Source organism: Rhinolophus hipposideros (genome assembly GCF_964194185.1).
Source record: "Rhinolophus hipposideros genome assembly, chromosome: 1".
In the NCBI taxonomy this organism is placed as follows: Eukaryota; Metazoa; Chordata; class Mammalia; order Chiroptera; family Rhinolophidae; genus Rhinolophus; species Rhinolophus hipposideros.
In genome coordinates this window covers 40,153,061-40,177,961 of record NC_138047.1, presented here as the reverse complement: position 1 = coordinate 40,177,961, position 24,901 = coordinate 40,153,061, and the positions used below count along the sequence as shown (strand labels likewise).

Below are 24,901 nucleotides of genomic sequence, written 5' to 3'. Positions count from 1 at the left end.
TACAGTCACTATGATGATAATCTACACCTTACCCAGACAGTTTCTCCTCAATATTTCCAATCAGTTCAGCCCAAATGCCTGTTCATGAAGCAGCACTGACAGCTTCAATGTTCTATTTTTTGACCCTGTTGAAAGGAAACTGGGAGGGCTTGTGGGACAATGTTTATAAAGCCTACAGTACTGTCCAGTAATGTCCTGGGCCTTCACATTCACTCACTCACTCATCCAGAGGAACTTCCAGTCCTGTAAGCTCCATTCATGATAAGTGCCACGTACAGGGATGCCATTTTTTAAATCTTTTATTCATATTTTTTACCGTACCTTTTCTATGTTCAGATATTTGGGTACACAAATACCATTGTGTTACAATTGCCTACAGTATTCAGTACAGTCATATACTGTATAGGTTTGTGGCCTAAAAGCAACAGGCTATTCCATGTAGCCTAGATATGTAGTAGGCTAGACCACCTAGGTTTGTGTAAATGCATTCTATGATGTTCACACAATGATGAAATCACCTAGTGGGTCATTTTTCAGAATGCATGACTATACACTAGGCAAGATTCCTATATTTTATATAAAAAATATATAAAATAGTACAATATTAAATCTAGGTAGACTGGAATAAGTTAAAGATACCCACAGTAATTTCTAAAACAATAATGCAAAGATGTATACTTAAAAGCTGGTTTCAAAAACTGGAATTCTGAAAATTATTTAATTAACCAAAAGAAGGCAAGAAAGGAAAAGAGGAACCTAAAGATAAATGAAACTAATAAAAAACAGAAAATAGTTGCTGTAAATCTAAGAAAAACAATTACATTAAATGTAAATGGATTAAACACTTCAATTAAAAAGTAGAGAATGTCAGAGTAGATAAAAAAGCAAGATGCAACTACATACATATACTGATAAATGGAAAACTCTTTAAATGCAAAGACACAGATGTGTTGAAAATAAATGATTTATTTATTTTTTTTAGAGTAGCAAAGATTTCATTAAAGCAAAAGTACAGCTCTCTTACAAGAGGGGGTACCCAAAACTGGGATGCCCTGAAAATAAAGGATTTAAAAAGACATTCTTTAAAGGGTACCTAGGAATAAGATAGAGAAACTATATTAGTACCAAACAAAATAGGCACCAACGTGAGGATTACTAATAAAAAGGAACGTTGATAATGATAGAAGGAGAAATTCATCAGGAAGATATCACAAATATAACTATTTGCATAATAATGAAGCTTCAAACACATAAAACAAAAACTGACAGAATTCAAGGGAACAATAGGCAAATTCACAATCATAATTTGACACTTTAACACTCCTTTTAAACTAGTGCTTTATAAAAGAAGATACAATAATTGCTAACAAAATAGAAGATATTAATAAATCTGTCAACCATCCATTGATTTATAGAGAAATATACCCATTGGTGGCAGAGAGCACATTCTTTTTAAGCATGCATGGAAAATTCACTAAAATCACCACATGCTGTGTCATAAAACAAGCCAATACATTTTTTAAAATTAAAATCTTAACATTTTTTGACCAAGCAGAATTAAATTAGAAAAGCCCAAATTATTTGAAAATTAAACAGTATCCTTCAAAATAATAAAAATGTCAGTAAAATATCACGTGAGACTAGAAATTTTTTATTTGAATGATAATAAAAATACATCATACTAAAATTTGTAAGATGCAGCTAAAGAATTTGTTAAAGGGAAATTTATAGCTTTAAGGGGTTGTATTAGAAAAGAAAGGTTTATAGTCAATCATCTAAACTTCAACCTTAAAGAGAAAAAAAGATGAACAAAATACAATAGAGAACAGCCTCTTTTTAAATGTTCGTATTACCAGTCAAGAATCCCTCTTTTTGATTTTTATTTTGATATTGGTTTTGTGCCTTCTCACTTTTTTTAAAAATCAAACTTGGCACATTTTAATCAATTTTATTAGACTTCTCTAAGAACTAATTTGGGGCCTTGTTAATCTTTTCTATTATATATTCATTTTTCATTTCTTCAATTTCTACTTTCACCCTTATTATTTCCTTACCTCTACCTGTGGCTTATTTTGATGTTCTTTTCCAACTTTTTAGGTTGGAGGCTTACCGTATTTGCCGGCGTATAAGACGACTGGGCGTATAAGACGACCCCCTAACATTTCCACTCAAAATACAGAGTTTGTTTATATACTCGCCGTATAAGACTACCCCCCCTTCCGCACACCTTCCACCACACCAAATAACTTTCAGTTTAAAATTTGCATCATACTTCTTTCTTTTGGCTGGTGCCATGATAGGGATGATAGGGGTTTGACTGGTCGACATTTTCTATGCTGTACTGTACAATGGTGCAGTATTGTGGTTGGCTGTTGGCTGTATACAAAGCCTGATTTGATTGGTCCCTGCTCCCTGTTTGCTCGCCCTGTCACTATAGCAGTCTGGTCCACCCTTGCATCAGCATCTCCCTGGGACCTCACTAGTGCGCAAGTGCGAGCTCTTCAACATTCTAACAGGCACCATGATAGCGCAAAATCGCGAATCTTCAATGCACATGTAAAGAAATATACGGTAACCCGAATTTACCACACTCGCAAAATCGCACACAGCCGATCATACACCCAGTATGGTATCGCGATTCGCGATTTTGCGCTAACATACTGGGTGTATGCTCGGCTGTGTGCGATTTTGCGAGTGTGGTAAAATCGCATAACAGCAAAATCGCATAACAGCCGAGCATACACCCAGCAGCGCTGCTGATGCCTGAACGGTATGTGGAATGAAGTGGGCGGGCATCGGGAGGCCACTATGGCAGGGGACAAGCACTATGGGCAGTCTATCTGAAGTGTACCTGGCGTATAAGACGACCCCCCCACTTGAAGGCATATTTTTCGGGGCCAAAAAATCGTCTTATACGCCGGCAAATACGGTATATCTTAATTTTGAAGCCTTTTTCATTTTCTAGTATGTTAAATTAAGAGTATAAAATTCCTTTTATGAACTGTTTAATTGTACCCACATATCTTTGATATGTGGCTTTATTGTTGTCATTCAATTTCTAATGTTTAATTCCCATTGTGATTTCTTCTTTGACTCATGGGTTATTTAGAAGTTTTCTTTCTTAAATTCCAAATATATGATGATCTCCTAGTTATTATTTTCTTATTGATTTCTGCTTTGGTCACTGTGCTCAGATTTGTGGACCTTTATTCAATTTCTCAGCATCTTGATCTCTTCCAGAATTGGCAGTTGATCCAAGAGGAATGGACCCAAATGTAGAGCTCCTTTCTCTGGGTCTCCTTTTCATCCAGGATCTTCTCCCCATAATTTTTTTCACTGCCTTGTTGATTTTCCAATGCCTCAAATAGATTTTCATCTACTTTGCCAGTTTTACTAGCTGTTCTCATCAAGAGGATTGATCCAAATGGTCTAGTCTGCCATCACCAAGTACAGAACTCCTGCTGACGGTGATTTTAAAAAAAATTGTTATAAAACATATAGAAAGAAGGCGGATTCGAGGATCTCATGGATAGAGAGATCAGTAAAAGACCCAGCAGCGATCGAAAAACAATACTTTGGCCAGAGAATAGAATGAAGATGAAAAATAAGATGATACTTGTATTAGTTATTCATTGTTGTATAAAACATTAGCACAAACCTAGTGGCTTAAAACAACACATTTATTATCTCAGAGTTTATATGAGTCAAGGGTCTAGTCATTGCTTTGCTGGTCCCTCTGCTTCCGAGTCTCCCACAAAGTTGCAATCAAAATGTCAGCCTGGGTCTCATTTGAAGGTACAACAGAAGAAGGATACATGTCTAAGTACACTTACATGGCGGTTGGCAGAAGTCAGTTATTTGGGGGCTATATGACTGAAGAGTTCATTTCCTAGCTAATTACTGGCTACATTTTCCTTGTCATACAGTTCTCTCCTCCATCTATAGGGCACCTCCAGTAGGAAAGCTTGCTTCATCAAAGCCAGCAAGTGAGAGAGCGTGCTGGCAAGATGGAAGTTACGATCTTATGGAATTCAATCACAGAAATGTATTTCTTCACCTTTGCCATATTCTATTGGTTAAAAGCTTGTCACAGTTCCCACCCATAATCAAAGAGAGGGGATTATGCAGGGATGTGAATACCAAAAGGTGGAGTTCAATCAAGACCATCTTATACTTTGTTTGCCACAATATTCACTCATGTATATAATTAAGTTCTCCCTTCCTCTGGAAACATCAGAGAAAATGGACAGCAGACTAGAAAAACAATAGTTAATTTTCGACAGACAACTTGTGGAAAAGTAGCAAGAAAATATCAAAGCCTAAGTAGTAAGGAAAATAAGGCTAACTTTCTTACAAAGAAATTATGATTAGACACAAACTGAATTATAAAAAGATTCCTAGACTCTTCTAAAATTTAACCTGGGAATGAGTCCCATGAGGCTATATAGCTTAAAAGAGAAGAAAGTTCACCTGGAGGTCTTGAATCCTTACGTAGAAATAGAATCAAAACAGTATTTCTTCATAATGTGAGTTGCTTTCATCTACTGTGGTTATCAGAATTTTCCATGATTTTATTTACTTCATTAATATTTGATATGTGTTCTAAATTATTATTTTTTAAATTAAACATCTCGTAACTTTCAGGATAGAGGATGTATTTTGTTTATCAAAGTATATGGTCCCATTAGTTCTGGGAAATGGGGGGAAAGTAAACTACTTTGTTCTATTCTTTAAAACTGATTATCTAATTATTTGAAGAATTCATGAACAATTGCATAGTTGGAAATACTACATATGAATTTTATACTTATATATTAAAATGCACAACCATTAATAAATTTTTAATTTTTTTACATAGGACCCAAATGAAGACACAGAATGGAATGAAATTTTAAGAGATTTTGGCATTCTTCCTCCAAAAGAAGAGCCAAAAGATGAAATTGAAGAAATGGTTTTACGTTTACAGAAAGAAGCAATGGGTATAGTTGTGCATATGGTGGGCTGGATGAAGGGGTTAGTGCAGTTATGATAGTAAGAATGTATATCATGAACTTAGAGACAGCGAAGACATTAGAAATCATTTAATATAAGTCCGAGCCCTACTTTTAAAGTTAGGGTGCTGACAGCTAAAATTTCTAATTCATGTGTTGAAAGTTACAGGCTAGTTAATAATAGAGCTGAAATGTCCTGTTATCTAACCTAGTGAGCTTTTTTTCCCCTCTACCTTGTGATTGCCTTGTGATTTTGATCATTCAATATAGTACGTATTATTTGTCAAGATTTCCATGTTCTTGGGAAAATATAAAATTTTGAGGTCTAATTGATTTTCAGATCAACTTTTAAATGTAGCCTGGTAGTTCTGTGAACTCTGAGGAAATAATAACACTTTAAACAAACCTGAAGCAGTCAGCAATAAAATAGCTTTATATACTGCAGATACTATAACATTAAAGATATTCTTGATCTCCATTTATCTAACATATTGTTTTTTTTCTGGACGTCTGACTATAAAGTAAAATTAATTTTTAAATAATTCAATTATCTACAATTTATTTTGTTTTAGTTAAACCATATGAAAAGATGACCCTTGCACAGTTGAAGGAAGCTGAAGATGAATTTGATGATGAAGATATGAGAGCTATTGAAACATACAGGTACAGTGATTCATTTGGGTAATTTATGAGTTTTGGAGTAAACAAGTATTGTAAGAATTAAACTATGAAAAAAGACCTACTTTGTCTACAGAATGGATTAAAAAAAGAACAAAAGTAATTTTAAAGTAACATTTTAAAACTAACTCACTTTCTAGAATATGAAATTTTTTTCCTGAATTTTTTTGCCTCTGCTTCAAGTAAAAACTATCCAATAGTGTACTGCAGAACGTCATCAAGTTACATATGAGTAAAGTGGAAAATACCAATAAATGGCCAATAAAAAGAGGGCCATGATTTTTCTTCTAGCATGAGGTCTGTCAAGGGTTTCTATTGTTTAATAATTATTTACCAGTCATAAATTATTTCAGAAATTAGAATAGGTTCATATATTTCCCAACTTATCCTGATATGAAAACCAGACAAAAAAATGGCAAAACAGTATGCTATAGAAAAAGATCTCTTATGAATATAGGCACAAAATTTTAAACAAAATATTAGCAAATGAAGTCCATCAACTTAGAAAAAGAATAATGCACCCTAAACAAGTGGGATTTGTCCCAGGAATGCAAGGTTGCTGTCAAACAAGAATTCTATATCTGGCAAACTATGCTAAAAGAATGAAGGAGAAATTAAAACATTCCTAAGTAAAAGCTAAGTGAATTTGTTACTACTAGAATCGCCCTAAAAATTAGCTGTAGGAATCCTTCAGGCTGAAATTAAAGGGCACAAGACTGTAACAGAAAGCCATATGAAGAAATAAATAACATAAGTAAAGGTAACTACATAGGTAAATATAAAACCTACTATTACTGTACTTTTGGTTTTTAACTCCTTTTTTCCTATATGATTTAAAAGGCAAATGCATAAGAAAGTAATTATAAGTAGATGTTAATGGACACACAATATATAACAATGTAGTCTGTAACAATAAAAATATAAGAAGAAGGGATAGAGATGTATAAAGAGCAAAGTGTATGCTACTGAAACTAAGTTGGTATTATTCACAGTAGGTCATTATACGATAATAATTTTAATCCTTAAGGTAACCACTGAAAGAATACGGAAAAAAGAAGGAAATCAAAATGGTACACTACAAAAACCAACTAAATACAAAAAGAAGCAATGATAGACGAATTGAAGAACAAAAAGCATATAAGAAATACGAAAAATAGCTAAATGGCTGAGATCCTTCCTTATCAGTAATTGCTTTGTTGTGTTGGTCCCAGACCACTGATATTGATACTATTGGCTTGGAATGCCTGGGGCACTCACCTGGGCCTGTATTACTCATATGTTGTGGCTGGAGCAGCTCTTGTAGTTCTTATTATGATTGCAGGATATCTTCATCAAGAAACCGTTAGAGAACTTAGAGGAACAAAATTTATTACTCACAGGTTTTGGAGGATACACGACTCACTGAGGGCCACACAGGCAGGTCATGGGGAGAGATAGAGATGATAGAGATAGATAGAGATAGATAAATAGAGATAGAAAGATAGAGGGAGAAAGAGAGAGAGAGAGAGAGAGAGAGAGAGAGAGAGAGAGAGAGAGAGAGAGAGAGAGAGAGAGAGAGAGAGAAGAGAGAAGAGACAGAAATAGGGATGGGGAAAGAGAAAAATAGAAAACACCTGTGGCTCAGTCTTTATTAGGGTCCAATGATGGGGTATCTAGGTTCTAGAGTTTACTCCTTATTGGCTAATTTAGAGCATAACAGCTGAAATTAGAGCACAGGAAAGAGAAGCAGGGTCACTCAACTGGTCAGTTATCTAGGTTACCTAGAGATTTCTAAAAGAGGGAGTTTCATGAGTGAGGACAGTCTAACTCCTTATTTGGTTGTTTTGCTAGTAGCTGTGTCATACAGCTGGCAATATGTTTCTCAAGATGGATGTCTTTTGAAATGGATGCCTTAGAAATCAAAAGCTTAATGTCAGGCACTTACATTACCATCAAAAAGCACATTACATATTTTAAATGTAAATGGATTTTAAATTAATCTCCAATTAAAGGCAAAAATTGGTAGAATGAACAAAAACACAATCCAGATCCTAAAACCCAAAGCAATCTTGAGAAAGAACAAAATCAGAGAACCCACACTTCCTGATTTCAAAACTTACTACAAGGCAACAGTAATCAAAACAGGGTGGTAGTGACATAAGAATAGACGTATAGACCAATGGAATAGAATAGAGAGCCAGAGACTTTCTCATATATAGTTAAATGGTTTCAACAGGGTGCCAAGAAATTTCAATGGGAAAAGGACAACCTTTTCAAAAAATGGTGCTAGGAAAACTGGATATCCACACACAGAAGAAGAAAGTTGGACTCCTAACTCACATCATATACAAAAATTAACTCAAAATATATCAAAGACCTAAGCATGAGACTAAAACTACAAACTCTTCAAAAAAAACATAGGGGGAAATGTCCATGACATTGGATTTAGCAATGATTTCAATCTTAGCAATGATTTCTTTAGCAATGACACCAAAAGCACAAGCAACAAAAGAAAAAAATAGACAAATTGGACTATCTCAAAATTTAAAACTTTTGTGTATCAATGGCCACAATCAAGAGAGTAAAAATACAACCCACAGAATAGAAGAAAATATTTGTAAATTAATTATATGGTAAGGGATTAATGACCACAATATATAAAGAACTCCTAAAACTCAACAACAAAAAGGCAAATAACTCAATTAAAAACATTTAAAGGATTTGAATAGAAATTTCTTCAAAGAAAGCATACAAATGGAAAATAATTTGCACATGGAAAGATGCTGAACATCACTAGTCATTAGGGAAGTGCAAATCAAAACCGTAATGAGATTCCACTTCACTGCCACTAGGATTCTTATAATAAAAAAGACAGATAAAAACAAAAATATTGGTGAGGATGTGGAGAAATTGGAATCCTCATACTTTGCTGGTGGGTGTAAAGTGGTCTGCTGCTGTGAAGAACAGTATGGAATTTCCTCGAATGTTTACAGAATTACCATATGATCCAAAAACTCCACTCTTAGATATATATACCCAGGAGAATTGAAAACACAAAACATGTACATAAGTGTTCATAGCAGCCTTATTCACAATAGCCAAAAAGTACAAAGAACTTAAATGTCCATCAGTGGGTGAGTGGGTAAACAAAATGTAGTATATCCATACAATGGAATTTTTTTCAGCCATGGAAAGTAATGATGTACTGACACATGCTACAACAGGATTGAACCTTGAAAACATTGTGCCAAGTGAAGGAAGCCAGTGACAAAAGGCCACATTTTATATAATTCCATCTATGTGAAATGTTCAGGATGGGAAAATCCATGGAGACAGGAAGCAGATTATTAATTGTCAGGGCCAGAGAAGGGGGGATAGGGAGTAACTGCAAATAAATACAGAGTTTCTTTTGGGGAAACAAATATATTCCAGAATTAGTGGTGATATATACACAACTTTGTAAATATCTTCAAAATCAGTAAATTGTACACTTTAAATTATTGAATTTTATTGTATATGAATTATGTTACAATTAAAAACTAAAGATCATGGAGGAACTGGAACTCTCATATGATTGCTTTGGAAAATAGTTTGGCAATCTCTTCTAAAGTGATACATGCATTTAACATATAACCCAGCAATTACATTCCTGGATATTTACTTGAGAAAATTGAAGGTATATGTTAATACAAACACTTGCATGTGAATATTCATAATACCTAGAAACTGGAAACAACACAGAAGTCCATCAATATGGTAAATGAATGTGAGGTTAATGAGTAAATAAATTGTAGTGTATTCACGAATACTACTCTGTAAGAATAGTAAGCAAACTACTGAGACACACAATAACTGGTGATATTCAAAAATATCCTGAATGAAAGGAACCAGACAAAAAAGAGTATTTGATATATGATCATATACATCATATTAAAAATACAATTTTTTAAAGAAAATATAGATGTCCAAAATTGACTCAATAAGAGATAGAAAAGCATAATTGAGAAGAGAGGCTTCTTTCTAAAATTTGTTCTATATCTGTTTTTTCTCTTTCAAGATGCAAGTAATCCCTATATTTTTACAAAGATAGAAAGCTTTTGCATATGACATTGTTATATTTACTGATACCATAACCCTGTTATCACAATCAGACAAGGATAGTACAGACAGGACAAAACAGACTCATGGTTCTTAAGGTGGTCGATCAAAATAATCACCTAGCATTGCTACTAAAAATTTATATTTTTTGTGGCTTCATGATAATGCAGTCAGCAAATTGGCTTCATGATAATGCAATCAGCAAAATTCAGACCTTGGACAAACAATCTAGTTTCCTTCAACAGAGAAATTGCTAAGGGAAAATAGATGGCAAAGAATTTGGATTAAATGAGATTTAAGAGATAACAACCACTTGTATAAATCTAATTGGATCCTCATTTGAATAAACAAACTTAAAAATGGAGACAGTACTTAGTACTTAATGCCACTAACTGTACACTGCCCTATATTCATAAATCCTCTGTACTTTGCCTATTCATCCTTCCCCTCCTCCAACCCCTGGCAACCACTGATCTTTTTATTGTTTCCATTGTTTTTTTGGCGCAGCTCACAGTGGTCCATGAGGGAACCAGCAACCCTGGTATAATTAGCACCACGCCCTAACTAACTGAGCTAACCGGCCACCCCTGTTTCCATGATTTTTAGTTAAGATCATACAGTAGCCTTCTCAGATTGGCTTCTTTCACAATAGGCATTTAAGGTTCTCCCACTTCTTTTCATGGCTTGATAGCTTATTTCTTTTTAGCACTGAATAATATTCCATTTTCTTGATGAACCACAGTTTATTTATCCATTCATCTAATGATGGATATACTGAAGGATATCTTGGTTACTTCCAAGTTTTGACAATGATGAATAAAGTTGCTTTAAACACCGGTGTGCAGGTTTTTGTTCAACTCTTTTGTGTAAATACCAAAGATCATATGGTAAGAGTATGTTTAGTTTTATAAAAAACCTCCAAACTGTCTTCAAAAAGCTGTACAATTTTGCATTTCCACCGGCAATGAATTAGAGTTCCTGTTGCTCATTGTCTGGCATTTCGTGGTGTCTGTGTTCCAAATTTTGGCCATTATGTTAGGTGTGTAGTAGTCTCTCACTGTTTTAATTTGCATTTTCCTGAAGACATAGATATGGAACATCCTTTCACATGCTTATTTGTACGTCTTCTTATCTGTATGTCTTCTGTCGTGAGGTGTCTTTAAGGTCTTTGGCCCATTTTAAAATCATTGTTTTCTTATTGTTGAGTTTTTAGAGTTCTTTGTATATTTTGGATAATAGTCTTTTACTGGATGTGTCTTTTGCAAATATTTTCTCCCAGTCTTTGTTAAGGAGATAGATTCCTAAAGACAACAGTCGTCACAGTGGTTTTCTGATCCCTAGAGGAGTTTGATACTAGGGCACAATTGCAATAGTAGTTCCATATTCCCCAAGTTTCTGGATTGCAGCAGAGAAAGCTATTCTGTTGACAGACCAGTTTTGCAATATTGTTCTGGGAGTAATTCCTGGTAGCCCAGCCTAGAGCCTCCGCCATCTTTCCACTGAGTTTTTAAAGCACTTAATTCCACAGATTAAGCTTTTAGCTGCTTAAAATAGCCAGAGGGCTTTCTGTTTATGCAACTGAACCCCAACTGATGAGATTGTTAGGTGAAAAATGCAGGCCACTGAGCACTAAGTCACTTCCTGATGGCAAAACTAAATGAGATGTTTATGTCTTTTCCTGCTCAATTCCACTGAAGTAACAAAAACGAGGAAGAGATGGCGGAAGAGGGGAGGAGGAAGAGAAGTAGTTGATAGTGGCAGTAATACGTAGGGTATGGTGCCATCATCGGAAAAAAAACTTAATGAAATTTTTGAAAGGTATTAAGCCAGTGAGATCAAATTGAGGAAAGCTAATAATAGTGATGCTAAGTACTGAATGCAAACACAATCTGGCTCTGAAAAGATCTTTGGAGTAACAGTGAGTTCTGAATATCTGGGACAATAGAAGGAAAACTGAAGGACTTCACTTTGAAAAACGTTTGAGGGCCCTAGACTTGGATTGCTATTCTTGGCATTTTCCTCTAGACTTCATTTTGCTTGGATGACTTATTGTGTAGAGTGTTTTTACCTGACATGTTTCTAATATGTCAAATAAGGGAAGAGTATTAAAATATAGCCAAGATTTTGTATTTATTCAGATATGGTTAAGCCAGCTTCAGGAGATAATTGCCATCAAACAGATAGTTTGGTTACTCATAGTTCTTGAGAATAAGTGGCATGCCCCACAGTGCAGGGCCACATAGGGAAGCACCAGAGTTGACCAAGAGGCAGGAGTGAGGGGATAGCATGGATACCAGCCTTTATTGTAGTTTCCATGGGAAGGGGAAGGTAGGCAGGGTAAGTATTCATAGATTTTGGATTGGCTGGTTTGGATAATTTTGGCATGCTCTGTGCTGTCTCTAATTGTCCTGTTCCCCGATGATTAGGGCAGGGGGATAGTGGCTCAACTTAGTAAAGGAGCTGAGTGAGGGACTGGGCTCTGGACTAGTTGGTTTGCCTTTGAGGAATGTGCTCTCCCGTGAGTGGTTGCTATCTTTAGTTAGACCTCGGAGGGGCAGTCTCTCTCCAGGATCAGCAAGGCCCCAAATGCCAGAGCATCAAGAATGCAGAAAATAAGAAAATATACTGAATATACAGAGAAGGAAGGGGAATAAGTACTCGCAGATAGCTAAGAGATATAAATCAGTAACTTTTAAGAAACTGACAGGTGTGTCAGAAACCATTCGGATTTGCTTCATGAATCCAAGCATTCAACAACTAAATCAAAGTATGTAAATTTTGAGAGAGTAGTGCAATAAAGTTTTAAGGCTCTCTGTGGATGAATAACTAGGTAACATGGAATGGTCACTGTGTGGTAGGCACCATCCTAAGAAATTTACATGTGTTAACTCACTTAATCCCCAACAATCCCACGCAAGTACTAGTATTATTCCCAACAGTAGTTGGGAAAACTGAAACTTAGAGAGATCAAATAACTTGCCCAAGTTCATGCTGCTAGTAAGTTGGAACTGGTATTTAAACACAGTTTAGTCTGACCTTAGAGTCCAAACTAATCGCACTTCTCTACCGCTTCTCTACCTGCAATAAATTTTATAACAATAATTATATATTCATAAAGGTTTTGGACTGAAGGTCAGCTTAGCATGATAGTTAAGAGCATGTAAATTTGGATAATAATAGTATTAACTTTATGAAATTTTTGCAAGAATTAGTTAATGTAATGCACTTAAAGCAGTGCCTGGCAACATAATTAGCACTTGTCATAAAAATAAATTTAAAAGTCAGTAGCTAACTTCTTATATGTTGCAATACCCATGATAACACAAATTATATAAACAGAAATTGGCATTATAACATTATTAATATTTATTCTATCATTCTGTAAAGTGTTTGATATGTACTAGCATTACATACATCGCCCTAAATTGTTACTGTGTATGGGAATGACTTTAAGAATATAACAACTTTCTTATGTAATTTAATTTTATTATTTTAATTAGAGAAAAGCGATTACAGGAATGGAAAGCTCTTCAGAAAAAACAAAAGTTTGGGGAGTTAAGAGAAATTTCTGGAAATCAGTATGTGAATGAAGTCACAAATGCAGACAAAGATGTATGGGTCATAATTCATCTGTACAGATCAAGGTAATTACCATAGCATTTTTGTAAAATGTTTAATATACTAATGTTTTAAGATATATATTTTTGGTTTTAAGATCATAAGTACTCTTTATAACAAAGAGTACTTATGAAAAAGAAATATATGTATATATACACACATATATATGTATAGAGTCATGGGCTTCAGGGATCAAGTTAGTTAGTTTAATACACTTTCATGTCTAATTTAAAAAACTTGTCACACTTCTTTAAAAAATAAGCATTCGTTGGTAGTTAACTTAAAAAAACTTATGGAAAATTTCAAACACACAGAAAAGTAGAAAGAATGATAAAATGAGCACCCTAAATACTGGCCAGGTAGATTCAACAGTTAACGTTTTGCCATATTTGTATCATTTTGTGTGTGTGTGTGTGTGTGTGTGTTTGCAGAACCATTTCAAAATATATTACACACAGCATAATACTTTTCTCCTAAGTACTTCAGCATGTGTCTTTGAAATATAAGGACATTTTTCTGTAGAACCACAATACCATTTTTTCACCTAACAAAATTAACAATGATTCCTAATAACACCTAATACCCAATCCTTCCTCAAATTTTCCCAACTGACTTCAAAATGTCTTTAATAAACACACATATTTTTGAACAAGGATCCAATCAAGGATCATGCAGTGCATTTGAATATATTATATCTCAATGATAATTGGGAAGAGTAGACTTTCCCCCCAAAATGGAGCTGCAAGCTCCTCGAGTTTCACAAATCTCTCACAGAAAAAGCACCCCTAGCTTTAGGTGCTAGTCCCTGTGCCTCGGCTCCATGGCAATCCAGGAACGGAGACCATGACAGTAGCCCTCATTGTCCTTATCTAGTTCTCTGAATAAAATAATGTCTTCTTTCTTTAGGTCCTCAGAGAAATTCTGTATAGAGCAATTTATGCAAATTAGAGCCTGGTTCTTTACCAGCTCATCCAGTTCGTCAGACAAATTTTTTTAAAATTTATTTATTAGGGTGACAATTGTTAATAAAATTACATAATTTCAGGTGTACAATTCTGTATTACATCATCTATAAATCACATTGTGTGTTCACCACGCAGAGTCAGTTCTCCTTCCATCACCATATATTTGATCCCCCTTACACTCATCTCCCTCCTCTGTCCCCCCACCCCTTTTACCCTCTGGTAACCACTAAACTATTGTCTGTGTCTATGAGTTTTTGTTTCTCATTTGTTCGTCTTGTTCTTTTGTTGTTTTTGGTTTATATACCACATATCAGTGAAATCATATGGTTCTCTGCTTTTTCTGTCTGACTTATTTCGCTTAGCATTATACTCTCAAGATCCATCCATGTTGTCACAAATGTTCCTATATCATCTTTCCTTAACGCCGAATAGTATTCCATTGTGTATATATACCACAACTTCTTTATCCATTCACCTATCGAAGGACATTTTGGTTGTTTCCATGTCTTGGCCACCGTAAACAAAGCTGCAATGAACATTGGAGCAAACGTGTCTTTATGTATAAATGATTTCAAATTTTTTGGGTAGATACCCAGGAGAGGGATTGCTGGGTCATATGGTAATTCTATTTGTAATTTTTTGAGGAACCTCCACACTGCCTTCCATGGCGGCTGCACCAGTCTGCATTCCCACCAACAGTGTATGAGGGTTCCTTTTTCTCCACAGCCTCTCCAACACTTGTTACTATTTGTCTTGTTGTTGATAGCCATTCTGACTGGGGTGAGGTGATATCTCATTGTGGTTTTTATTTGCATTTCTCTGATGATTAGTGATGTTGAGCATTTTTTCATATGTCTATTTGCCATTTGTAAGTCCTCTTTGGAGAAATGTCTCTTCAGGTCCTCTGCCCATTTTCCAATTGGGTTGTTTGTTTTTTTGTTGTTGAGTTTCATGAGTTCCTTGTATATTTTGGATATTAGACCCTTATCGGAGGAACTGTTTGCAAAAGTCTTCTCCCATTCAGTCGGTTGCCTCTTTATTTTGTCAATGGTTTCTTTAGCTGTGCAGAAACTTTTAAGTTTCATATAGTCCCATTTGTTTATTTTATTATTGTTGACATAATTGTAAATGGGATTGTTTTATATATTTATCTTTCTGATAGTTTGTTATTAGTGTGTAGAAATGCAATGGATTTTTGTATATTGGTTTTGTATCCTTCAACTTTACTGAATTTGTGTTTTAGTTCTAATAGTGTTTTGATGGAGTCTTTAGGGTTTTCTATATAAATATCTTGTCACCTGCAAATAGTACCAGTTTTACTTTTTTCTTTCCAATTTGCATGTCTTTTATTTTCTTTTGCTTGGCTGATTGCTGTGGCGAGGACTTCCAATACTATGTTGAATAAAAGTGGTGAGAGTGGGCCTCCTTGTCTTGTTCCTGATCTTAGAGGAAAGGCTTTCGGCTTTTCACTGTTGAGTATGATGCTAATTATGGCTTGTCTTATATAGCCTTTATTAGGTTGAGGTACATTCCTTTTGTATCTACTCTATTGAGATATTTTTTTAATTTGTGAAACAAGTTTATCAGAAGTGTATTGAGAACAAAAGCCAGAAACTGGTAAAGAAAGACCAAATAAAATAAAATAAAACTCTTCTCCCAAATGTTGATAAGAACTTAATGCATTTTCATTGATTTCCATTTACAGAGTTTGTTTAAATGAAGCAAGAACACAAATATGCACACAAAACAATTTGAGTTCAGAAACCTGTATTTTCCCCTGATCATTTACATTTGCCTGGCCCACAACTAAACGGCATCTTTTTTCTTGGTGACTAACCTTTATCATTTTTTTCCAAAGGCTGCATTTGATTTTCACAAGAACTACAGTGATTTTTCTTGTCCCCCTTTTATTTAATGTGCAACTGGCACAAACAAGTATAGAGGGGGGAAGTATCGAAAAGTCCAGAAGGGTCACCACCTGCCTGGAGCATGCAGTATGCCTTGGCATGAGTCACTCACTTAAGAGAGCTTTGACTATGGGTGTGACAGATCTTAGAAGTTGAGAATACAAAATGGAATAAGATTCTTCTATGGTATTGTGAAAGAGGCTGATTAAACATTATATGTATGTTTTGAAAAGATATACAAAGCTCTACAAGAGAAGAAAATAATTTTCTGTTCAAAGAACCTTTTCCTTATTAACACAATTCACACTAATCTTTCTTTTCTCATACACTATTTCAAATATGCTCCACATAAATGATGAGGGAATGAGTACAAAGGGAAAGAAGAGCTACACTTCTGTCAAATTTAGGTTTATATTTAAAAACTACAGAAGAAAGATCAGATTTTTTTTTTTTTTGGTTGCAATAGAAGGGGAGTTGAAATTCATCAACTATTGATATCAGAATGGATAAGATTGCCCAGTGACTGTGTCTGGACTAAAAAGAGGGTCCAAGATACAGTCACAAGAATATCTACATTTGAGGTATAGATAGGAGAAGACAAATAAGTAAAAAGGAGATTAACAGAAGCCAGAATAAGAAGGCCTTTCAAGAAGGAAAGTGAACAAAACATAGATGTTTTTATTTTCTTTTTGTCTGGGTTATATATAGAAGGAGAGAACATAGTTATTAGAAGAGGACAGAGAGTTGTAAGGGACTTTTTAAATTTTTAGTAACTTAAATATGTTTATGTTAAGTGGAGAAGGATAAATTGAGAAAGCAGGAAAAGAGGGAAGCAGAAAAACAGAGAAAAGTCCCACAAGAAAAGGAAGAAATATGGGATAAAGTAGAGGATAAACGTTCAAGCAGTTTTGAGTTGTGAGTGATAGACTGGGAAAAAAGAGACAAATTGAAGAATAGGTGTAGTGGGAGTTAAATGATAGAGCAGGTTTTGGTCACCCTTCCAATCAATTTTAAATTTCTAATGAGGAGTAGTTCTTGATTATGGGGACAGAAAGTAGCATGCAGGGGGATATAAAAAAAAAGCGTGTGTGTGTGTTTGTTAGAGTCAAGAAATTCAAGGAAGTTTGAGATAAGGAATTTTGGATGTGATAATCTTGTGTGAAAATAAACCTGTGATGGTGACAAGAGTTGGGATCCATTTGTTTAAACTTAGAAGTGCCAAGGATTCCCTAAAGGTGTCCTTGTTTGTTTGTTTTTCCTTCTATGTCCTATAAACTAGGAACTGGCTTTATTAAATTGATGCTAAGGCAAATGCGGTTAGGCTTAGTTAGGAATCGAATTCCTATGGTAGCAAGCTTTATTCCCACACTATAGTGGTGTTTGCAATAAAAATCAGAGGACTCTATAGTTCATAATTACTAAAGGTAACAATAGTAGATGATAATTGATATGTTCTTAGATATTATTAAAATAATATCTACAGATATATTTTTGTTATGGAGATGTTTCACTTATTTTATTAGACTGAGATGAGTAGTTTGTTTTTTAAAGATATTTTGTGTACTGTTTCTCTTTTTAGCATACGAACATGTTTGTTGGTTAACCAGCATCTTAGTCTCCTAGCAAGAAAGTTTCCAGAAACTAAATTTGTTAAAGCCATCGTGAATAGCTGTATTCAACACTATCATGACAATTGTTTACCAACAATTTTTGTGTATAAAAGTGGTCAGATAGAAGGCAAATTCATTGGAATTATAGAATGTGGAGGGATAAATCTCAAGCTAGAAGGTAATGATGTTATTTTGAAATTTTTGTTTATAAAAAAGTGACAACTTCACTAAATTAATAAGTATCATAGAAGTTTATTTCTATAAAACACAAGGTTTTTTTTCCCCTTCTAGTCTCTTCTTGTATGCCTATGGATTAATTTCTTAAAATAATACTCTTATCATAACACCCACTCGCTTAAATCCTTAATGGTTCCTTGTCTCGAAATAAGTTAAAAATTCAGAACCTTCTGCCTGAGAATTTCAGCCCTCATCTAACTATATTTCTCAATGCTTTCTAGTTTCTGCTCCAGCCAGGCTGGTCTTCAATCACTACTCTAGACACAGCTTATGCATTTGTACTTTTATACTTTGTTTCATACTATTTCCCTGTACCCTAAATACCTAATCTTTATTCTCACTCCAAATCCTATTCCTTCATGGGTCTAGAAGAGGTTTCCATTTATCTCATTATATGGTTCTGGACCAATTCAAAATCTGTCTTCCTGTTCTCAACTGAGTTTCTACATACTATCCAATTTTATTGGTTAATCAATTCCCTTTGAGTTTTGTCTTCTTAACAAGTACAAGGACCATGCCTCCTGTTATGTTCTTTTTCATGATACACAGCACAGGACTTTGTATTTTTACCTTTCTAAATGATTTTTACTTCCTGACCTAGTTCTAAGACCATATCCTTCAGTTACTCATTTCTCAGAACTGCTTTAATTTTATATTATTAAAATCTTTTTCTGTTAGCATCATGTTGAAGCCATTGTGAATAATCGTTTTTTAACACTAGTTTTTCACTCTGTTGTTCCCTTAAAACTATTTTTGGCCTTACTGAGAACTCCAATACTTTAATTGTTCCAGAATTACCCCTTTTTCCTTCTCTTAGTCTCTAAAGCCCCTCTTTGTTTTACCACCTTGTTTTTTCAGCTTGGACCTCATTCTTTTAATTTTTTTAAAAATTACTACATAAGAGTAAAAACAATAATATAGAAAATATTCATGTAATTATTACCCAAAATAACAAATGTTCACATTTGTTCATGTTTGCCTCAGCTGTTTTTACTTGTTGCTGAAATAAACATTACAGATATAGTTGAAGTTACCCATATTTCCATTTCAAGTACCATTCCCCTCCCTTCCTCCCTAGAGGCAATCATTATCATGAATAATATGGTACCTGGTCCATGTTTTTTTTTTCCCTTTGGTATATTTACATTTTTTTGTCATAAAATACACATACACATAATATGAAATTTATCATCTTAACCATTTTAAAATTCAGTATTATTAACTATTGTTACCATGCTGTATATTATTAATACATACTAAGGAGTTTATTTTATAAATTATTTTATTTAACCATTTTAAAGTATATAGTTCAGTGGCATTATGTGCATTCTATTGCGCTACCACCACCACTATCCATCTCTAGAACACTTTTCATTTTGCATAACCACACTCTGTACCAAGTAAACAATAACTCCCAATTCCCCCTCCCTACAGCCCCTGACCACCACCATTCTACTTTCTGATGTTATGAATTTGACTACTTGCACTAGCTCATATAAGTGAATCATATAGTGTTTGTCCTTTTGTGACTGGCTTATTTCACTTAGCATAATGTCCTCAAGGTTTATCCATGTTGTAGCCTGTATTAGAATTTCCTTCCTTTCAAGGCTGCGCAATATTCCACTGTATGTTTAGACTATATTTAGTTTATCCATTCATCTGTTGATGGATGCTTGCGTTGCTTCTATCTTTTGGCTATTGTAAATAATGCTGCTATGAACACAGATGTGTAAATAATCTGTTCTAGTCCCTGATTTCAATTCTTTTGGGTGTATACTTGGAAGTAAAATTGGGTAATTCTATTTTAATTGTTTGAGCAACAGCATACTATTTTCCATAGTTGCTTCACCATTTTACACTCCCACTAACAGTGTACAAGAGTTTCAATTTCTCTACATCCTTACCCACACTTATTATTTTCTGCTTTTTTTTTTTAAAAAAAGTAACTATCCTAATGTGTGTGAAGTGTTTTCCCCACTAATTTTTAATGTTTCCTGTGTCATTTTTCATGGTCCAAAAAAATGCTTCAATTTGTATCTAAAGTCTTTGCTATGTTCCACTGGTCTATTTGGCTATCCCTGAATCAATACAGCATGGTGTTAATTACTATAGCCATATAACAAGTTGTCTCTAACAGGGCAAGTCTTTTTCAAAATTTCATATAAATTTTTCACAGAATTGGAATTAGTCAAGTTCTGTGAAAAATCCTGTTGATTGCTTATATCTCTAATCATGTTTAGAGATTAATTGTTGGAGGCTTGATATCCTAATAATAATAGTGAATATTTCTATTCATGATTTTTTTTTTTTGATCATCATTTTTGCCTGAGGTGTGTCTATTAGTCTCTTCAAAGAACCAGCTTTTGATTTTGTTGGTCACCTCTACTGACTTTGTTTTTCTACATTTGCTAAAGTCTTTTCTTCATTATATCTCTCTTTCTGGTTTCCTTGGGTTTACTTTATCGTTCTTTTTCTAGCTTCTTGATTTGAACTTGATTTTAAGCCACCTGTTTTCAGCCTTTTTAAAATAAAAATGTTAAGCATAATTTCTTGCTTCAAGTGTAACTTTGCTGTATCTAGTGCGTATTTTCATATTGTAGCACTTTCATTGTCATCCAGTTCAAAATATATCACCTTTTCCATATTAATTGTATTAGAATCAACTTGTTTTACATAAGTTTTGTTTTCATTTTTCCAAAATTTTAATCTAATTTAATGATTTATTTCAGAACTTGAATGGAAGCTAGCTTCAGTTGGAGCAATACAGACCGATTTGGAAGAAAACCCCCAAAAAGGCATTGTAGATGTGATGGTATCTTCAATTAGAAACGCTTCTATTTATGATGACACCAATCATTCTAACAGTGATGATGATGAAACCAAATAGAAATATTTAATAAATAGCTTTATAGTGTTTATATACAGAATGTTTTGTTTGCCACTAACTTTATAATCAGAGATTTAATAGTTCAGAAAATTTATAGATGTATTTTATTTTCATTTTTATGTTAGAATTATAGCTTATTCATCCTTTCAAAAACTTTCAGCTATTTCAGAATATTCATTGCCACTAACAAATCTAGAATTTATATTGAACCGTTAATATTTTTATGTAGCTTATCGTTTTTATGACCCACGTTGGACAAAAACACAGATAGTACAGGTCCTCTGTGTTGCCTGCTTCCTTCCAAAGAGGCCTATGAATGCAAGTGATGAGACCATGAAATTTCATTTAATTTCTGTCAGATTTTAAAGTCTATTATTTAGGGGCCCTGCACGAAAATACTTAAATTTATGACCATATGCTTTTTCTTTGAAACCTCTTACTTATTAAAAAAAATTAAGTATATTAATTGCACACAGTATAAATGTGCAATTTGAGGAAAAGTACATATGAAACATCTCCACTGATTATTATTTTAATAGTTCTATTATTAAGTTAGAAAATTAATACATACTCTCACTAGTAGACTATAGAATCATTAGAACTGTATGACATTTAAGTTTCTAAATTATGAGAAGTGAGAAAATATATTGTGAGGCTTACCTGTGTTTTAATAGTAATCAGAATAATTCATCATGAGAAAACATACAATATTAGGATACTGCAGAAGACCTGCAAGATATTTTATCTTGGCTTAATAATGAACACCATTTTTAGAGAAAAGGGTGGTAAATCTAGCAAGTGATAGTTCAATAACTTTGATAGTTCTTCTACTTTGTTCATATTGATGACCCATCTTTCTGGTTACAATTGTTTGCTGATGCTTGTGAGAGAATCTAGACTGAGTTTAAATGATCAGATTACACAAATACATTAGTAAGAATTGAGGCAGTTTAACACGGAATCAAGAAAAAGCTCTTTGCTGCTTTCTGGGGTGGGTAAGGATCATAGAGTCTGCAGAGAATGATGAAGTAAAAGAAAAGTTGAATACAGATTTGGGTAAGGTAATGATAATTTATTCACCAGGTAAGATAAAATCCAATGATATAATTTTGGAAAGACCTCTTTCTTCTGAGATAGCAAAAATGGGCTTTTGAAAATATACATCTTAAGATGAACTGAAGGAAAGTTGGGAGTTGTACACAATGGTCTTTATTATAGCATTATTCACACATACGAGAGATATAATTACTTACGCTGGTCCAAATCCTGGAATATTCTCTTTAACAAATGGATGGATAAATTCCTATTCAGGATAAAACAGTTGTGGAAGTGAAAGGAAAAAAGCCATATAATCATAAAGTTAAAATGTAACTTTAATGCCACCTGATGCATAAAATGTGAACATTATTTTCCCCTCCAATTGAAACCAACTGCAACAGTTCCCCCTAAACGTAATTCGTTTTTTAGTGTATACATAATACATATTTATTTTCTTTATTAAGTTAAAATTAACAGAGGAAATACTACTAATAGTATTTAAGATGCCTGAATAGATACATATTTTCCTTTTAACTCAAATCCGCCAGGTGGCAGTGTTTTTATCCACAAGCATAGTCCATGAAGACTTGCAAAAATCATAAAATTATAGTATGTTAGAGGTGGCTGGTTGATTCCAGCCCCAGCCTTTTTCAAATGATAAGTGAGCACACGCACGCGCGTACGCGAGTACACACACACACACACACACACACACACACATTCTTCTAGCAAGTATTCATTCATGTCTGCCAACAAAGGTCGGCACTGCTTCCCTATGCTACTTCATTTATACATTTTCATTTAAGTAGGGTACAAATATTTGTCAGAATGTGGAGGAATTATTCAATATTTTATATTGCTTCCTGCTTTCTTAATTTTTTTTATTTGATGGGATACCAACTTAAAAGGTTTTTTGAAATTGTCAGTATTCAACTGTTTTTGACCTACAAAAATGGTATTTCATATGTTCCTACCTAATATTTTTCTCTGTTCCTTGCTGCCAACTGACCTCTGTTGGAACTCCCTTCCCTACTTTCTAGGGCCTTGCTTGTCAAAGTGTGGTCTCAGAATCAGCAGTAGCCCCAAGGAACTTGTTAGAAATGCAGACTCTCTGGCCCCATCCTAGACTAACTGAACTGGAATTTTTGCTTTAATGAATTTCGTAGGTGATTAAGCAGCAATGGGTAGAAAATCCCTTAAAGACATATTCTTTAACTCTTCCACCACACTCTTGGTTATTCAGTCTGCCTGGTTTAAAACTCCAAACTCAGTTCCAAGGAAGCTTCTGGCTGAACTTGTGACTCAGGAACCCTTAAGACAGAAGGTGGGGTTTATTTTTAACCAGTTCTTTCCCTCTCTTTTCAAGGCTCATTCCCTCTGGTGTGGGGAGGGGACTGGGAAGGAAATTAAGGAAGAAAGGGTAAGTCTCCTTTCACTGGTTAAGTATAATCCATACTGTTTCTAAATGTTCACTCGTAATGGGCACATTGAGTTCTAGAAACTCTGAAGCAACCTCTCCCTTGCACAGTTCCTTGACATGGGAGATCAGTCTGCCGCTCTCTCTTTCATTCTCTCTCAGTTCCCACTTTCAGAAGCACAGCTAACCTTCTGCTGCTAAAATTTCTTTCCCACTTAGGTGTCAAGATGGTTCAAACCTGAACGGCACTTTCTACAGAATCAATGGACCCAGAAGAAACATACACATCCTTGCCATGCCAAATTGTAGCAGTGCAAACTGCTTTGCTCAGGCCACTCCGGGCCGGTCTGTATCTCAAAGTCTGTATCTTCCTGTTCATGAAGATGCAGGGCAAAAAAATCTGCCAGTGGATGAGATGTCAGTCTCTCATCTCCGGTTTCTCTAACTGATTTTATTTACTTAACTTGGAGTGGGGTGGGGATAAATAGGAAAGGGAAAGCCACAGTACTCTCTAGGAACTTAATAAAACATGGCTCCAATGAATCTCTCATCCCAAGTTTTGTGCTTATATGGCCTGAGAGTGGGGTTTGGAGGTTTTGACTATGGTAGGTCCAGTTTTGTTCAGCTTTTGTCCTGACTAAAGAAGTAGGGAACTGGCCCCAAATGTTGGCAGCTATTTAGAAGGCAAGTACTTCATGCTCTTTGTCCCCTATTTTGGACCTCACTCAATATCCTCTTATATAGGTGTTAGCGGTGTCTATTATAGTATTACGTGTTCTTGTGAGTCCTCAAATAGTCGATGACTAACACAGTACTAGTACTGATTTCAGTTTTTCTCTCCTTCATACTTTAATACTCATTAGTAAGGCTACCTCTTGACAAGATCTGCCTACAATCGTAATTTTGGATATAAGGATGACCCTAAAAATCTTCTAGCATTTCTACCTTTCATCTCGTCTCACCCATTCATTCATTTATCTCAGGAATAAAATGGATGCTGCATATACAGTGGTGAACACAGGATTCCTGCCTCCAGGAGTTCATCATGGTGGTGAAGATAGTCGATCAGAAACAAATATGTGTGTAATTTAAAGTTATAATATTATGGAGGAAACAGTAAGCACAACAATAGAGAATAACTGTGGGTTATTTCTACGTGGAGGGGGGTGGGCAGGGGAGAGGTGGGAGAGAGACCTACTTAACTAGGGTAGTTAAGAGCTTTGAGACATGACGATTGAGGAGGAGCCAATCATGAGAAAAGAGAAGAGGGTGGTCTAGGAAATGGCACAGCATATGCCAGAGCCTGAGAAGAGAGAGATATTAGCAAGGAATTGAAGGAAATTTCTGGGTTGGGAGTGTTATGGAAAGAGGAGAAATGATAGGACACGAGATTGGAGAGGCAGCAGAAGCTACCTCAAACAGGGTATCATGTCCACGATTAGGAATTTAGATGTAATGGGAAACAAAGTGTTTTAA

General features: G+C 34.7%; 1 protein-coding gene across 1 annotated transcript; it reads left to right on the top strand.

The window, feature by feature from the left end:
- Positions 1-4,902: 4,902 nt before the first annotated feature.
- PDCL2 (phosducin like 2) lies at positions 4,903-20,970 on the top strand (the record flags this gene model as incomplete). Its single annotated transcript, XM_081049433.1, has 5 exons — positions 4,903-4,979; positions 5,564-5,654; positions 13,247-13,390; positions 17,816-18,024; positions 20,813-20,970. Exons 1-5 carry the CDS (start codon positions 4,949-4,951, stop codon positions 20,968-20,970), a joined length of 633 nt encoding a protein of 210 aa, XP_080905559.1. The 5' UTR covers positions 4,903-4,948.
- Between the last annotated feature and the right edge of the window lie 3,931 nt (positions 20,971-24,901).